The sequence below is a fragment of the Orbilia oligospora genome, assembly GCF_000225545.1.
Source record: "Orbilia oligospora ATCC 24927 unplaced genomic scaffold scaffold00076, whole genome shotgun sequence".
Classification (NCBI taxonomy): Eukaryota; Fungi; Ascomycota; class Orbiliomycetes; order Orbiliales; family Orbiliaceae; genus Orbilia; species Orbilia oligospora.
In genome coordinates, this window is record NW_011645633.1 from 1,750,210 (window position 1) to 1,754,491 (window position 4,282).

A 4,282-nucleotide genomic window follows, 5' to 3' on the forward strand; every position below is an offset into this window, starting at 1 on the left:
CCCCCCCCCTTCTCCTCCCCCCCCTTCTCTTCCCTCTCCTCCTACCTCTCCTTCTCCTTTCCTCCTTCTTTTTCCTTTTTATAACTGTTAGAAAGATATCACCAAAAATTAAAATTTAATGTTTTTTTCACTTTCTTTTTAAACTTAAAAGTATTGTGCATATAGTATCCGAGGGCTATTATGCTTGGAGGTTACTGATCTAAATTGTGTAAGGCCGGTAGATACACGCAGGAGCCGGCGACTAGGTACATATACCTAGTTTAATAAAGCAGCTCTAAGGTAAGCTCCTCACTAACACCAATTTTCTATATAGATGTGAATTCCAAATGTTAAAAATGAGTGGAATAGTTCCACAGGTATGGCCAATAACCCCACTTCTTCCTTGACCAGTTGGATGTTGATACTACCCGTACCTGGTATTTCAAGCCGTTTAATGTATTCTCACAGAAGCCTTTTGGTTTTTCGACCCCATCTGTTAATAGTGTCTCAACAGCCCGCCTGTCTTTAACATCCCAGGCGTTCTGTATTTCTTCTTTCGCGATAGTTTCATACCCCTCTAACAGGTCTCTTAGCACCTTCAAACACTTGAGGCTCCCTCCTTCAGCTGTCTTATACACTACAGCATGCTCATCGCCTCCCTTGAATACCACTCCATTCTCCATAACCCACCTGAGATGTTCTGCTCTCCCTTTCCTCCCAGCGTCAATAGCTGCCTTTACAACTTTACCGCCCACCCAATCATTTTGACTAGGGTCAATTGGAAGCCCTTTCTCGAAATACAGCTTGACCATATCTAGCCCTGCATACCTCATAGCCCATTTGAAAGACAAGAGCATCTCATCTTTTGTCCCCATATTTTCGAGGCCTAATAACCACGATACTATGTCCACATTCCCACTTTGTGTCGCTAAACACAAGGGTCTTCCATGTCTCAACGATTTTGTCTTCTCCCCAGGTTCCGGCTCGAACTCCTCCTCTTCGACAATCCACCTCGCGATCTCTGTATTTCCATGCGTACAAGCAGCTAGGAAGATATACTTCGCTTCTTTGGAAACATCCTCAAATACCATCCAGGCATCTGCTATCAGCCATTTCAATAGGTCGATTTGTCCAAAACTGGTGGCCCATTTCGGAGTATCTGTGAATGCAAGGTATTTCTCATCCCTATCACCTTTTTCTTCGACTAAGTGTTTCATTATTCCGATTCTGCCGAATAAAGCGGTATATCGTATGAATTCTTGTCGAACGGGACCTTTTGGTTTACATACTGTGCTATGATCGTATGCCCATATCGCCATCTCTTCTGTTCCATATCTCGCAGCGATGATAGGAATAGTTCCGAAAACCACACTTTCGCAGTCAAGATCTACAGGTTTTCCTTTTTCCTCGGCTCTTTCATAGATTCTCGTCAAGTTTTCAAAGTCGTGTGAATAGGCGTAAATCGAAGATAGATACCAATCCATCCATTTTTCGTCCTCTTTATCGGTTTTTTGTATCTCTTGGTTTATCTTGTCATGCTTTTTGTTGATACTGGTGTAGAACCCACCTTTTCGCCAGTTGAATATGGCTACACCACCACATTCTAGTATTGCCGTCCAACAAAGTGCTTCTCGGATCCCGTCGATAGGGAGAGATGGTTCATATTCATGGATCTTTGTGGTTAAGCTCCGGATCTTTGAGACGAGGAGGGGTAAACGAGTGGCGGTATCGACTACTCGACGGTAAAGAGCTGTATATGCTAGATCCGGGGTTATATCTAAAGATCCCGTGTCTAAATGGGAATCACGATCGGTATCGAGAACGGAATCTAGTACGATGATATCGAATAGTTCTAGAATATGCGCATACATCTTAGTACCTTAAAGCGGATTTCCGTTCTTTCGAATTTGTTGGATTTTTTGTGTTGTTCTGTCCATGGTGGCACAGAACGTTGACAAGGGGGCTTTGGCCTTACTATTGACAAGACGGACCTCCAGGGCAGCGTAGAAGCCTGTCGAGAGGACGACTTGATCGATGATATTTCGTAGGATTTCGACGGGGAGAGAGGAGATTGTGAGCGGTGCGTCTGTGAGGGTGAGGTATTCTAGTTTTTCCATTTTCGAAGTTTCCCCCCGACCTTGTTCTCCAACTTTGGATCGAACTGAACGGATTTATGCAGGACTATAGCTACTAGTAGTTATCGATAGTATATGATCACGATAGATATAGATCAATATCGATAGATGGTGGTTTTGAATTGGTCATGGGTTTTCGTGTTTGTTCAGACCGGAACTACCTTTTATAGCGGCTGTTGGGCAGGATTCAGGCATTTTGCGGGTTGCGTACATTGGGCTTGAATTCAGGCACCAAGGCTGGCGTTTGCACTGGTCGTCATCATCTTGTGAGCCTGCGATAACTCAACTTATTTCGTACCGTGATAGGTTATGTACTTGAGTCATTCGTAACAGCATGCATAATATTAATAGCTCGTCACAAATTATTCAATCCTATATTTTATATACCATTTTTCTCCTCAACTTTTTTTCTCTTATCGTTTTGAATAAAGGTCTGAAAAGCTTAAAAGGCTGTAAGATAATGCGCGCGTATTCAACTTAAGGCCTAGGTCATCTTTGTCGGTAAATTTTGAGCCCCAAGTATTAATTATTCTAACAGCCCCCCCGCCATGACTTATATACTAATTTATTTCAATCAAATGAAATCCGTGTATACTACGCTAGGCTCTACATCTGGATTTTAGCATTTAGAAACCGCGGATACATTCCTGTGTTTTATATTATCTGGTCACGTTGCACATGGAGTTCCACCAGATCAAGAGCTATGAAGTACTATTATAATCAAATATGCAAATGCCTAGTTAATTAACCTAACTAAGCTTTTAGACAGCCTTGGCACTAAACAACTTGTGCTTAGGCTTTTAGAGTAGATAAAGTAGAATTGATTAACCAACGCTACTTTTGATCCATAGAGCATCATCTCGAGCTCGTCACATACACAAATCACCCTGCCGGGCTCTATCGCCATATATATATTACTATTATGATCTCGTTGTCTCGATATGTATGGCGTCCCAAATGTGTTTATGGCGTCCCAAATGTTGAACGACAAAGTGGGCCCCCTAACCATGTTTGGAAACCACTCTATTTACTTTAGGTCACACTAAGCACCCAGACGTCCCACGGCCTGGTCTACTAACTATTAGCTAGGTTATAGGCTAGCTCGTAGGCGGGTAGACTCGTGTAGCTGGCTGCCTACTAGCCTGTGAACTAACCTGTAAATCAACCTATCTACTAGCATGTCACACTATGACTGGAAAGCAACTACGCATCCCGTTACACTGCGGTAAAGCACTCGAGAACTCCTCAATGGCTGACTTCAAGATCCACACGTGGGTGGATCTTCAAAATAGCTTAAAGTTTATTTAGCGAGGCCGACGGTTCCCAATCTCGAGACGAGGTGGTGTTAAGTAAGACTTACCAATTAAACACTAGTGAAGGGGCGTCGGAGCAACCCGTACGGTGGTTTGCTCTGTGTTCCTTTGGGGTGCAAGATATCATCCAAATTCCGTCAATTAGTTAAGGTGCGTACTTACCTAGGTACTTATAAGACCTTCTTCGGGAACCCGAGGACTCGAAAACCTCGTGATTAATTGGTCTGGTCTTTTGACGGAAAAGCTCGATGTCGGCTCTAGCTCTTCGCAGGGTTTTCCATGGATCCATCGATTTATATCCCGAAAATAAAATTATTAAATAGAATGTCTCCGTATAAGTATACAAGTAAGTGCTATAGCGTTGATCTGCCGGAGGCTTGACCACCGAGCTTCCCTGATAATGTGGATCTATAAATTATTGGATTATTACTCTAGAAAAAAAAACGGCTGCTGGGCTTCGTATTATTATTCTCACTAGCGTCTTCCGCCCTTTAACGTAAGGCTGTACACGTATCTTCGATTGCAATTGCTGTGGATCACTGTGGAACGAGCGCTCGAGCTCAGGAGGCGTTGCTACAAAGGATCATAATATTCTCTAGTCCACTACCGCCGGAACCGCGCGATCTTTTCATCTCCAGTCATCCGTTAGTGGTCTAGAGGCATCCGTTGGTTGCAATTAAGTTGATCCGGCTTAGCTCAAACGTAGCTGGCTTAATTCTGGTTTACGAGATAAGTTGCCACCCGTGCGCAGGTCTGAGCGTCTACGAGCTTATATATATAAGTGAACCCGACAATGGACTGGAATTCTAAAAGTTTTTACCAGGTGAATCTTATAAAAAATTATAATTTATCAAA

General features: G+C 43.1%; 1 protein-coding gene across 1 annotated transcript; it reads right to left on the reverse strand.

Annotated features, from left to right (window-relative positions):
* Positions 1 to 329: 329 nt before the first annotated feature.
* Positions 330 to 2,096, reverse strand: AOL_s00076g500 (uncharacterized protein; the record flags this gene model as incomplete). Its single annotated transcript, XM_011123052.1, has 2 exons — positions 330 to 1,831; positions 1,955 to 2,096. 2 exons carry the CDS (start codon positions 2,094 to 2,096, stop codon positions 330 to 332), a joined length of 1,644 nt encoding a protein of 547 aa, XP_011121354.1.
* Positions 2,097 to 4,282: the final 2,186 nt, after the last annotated feature.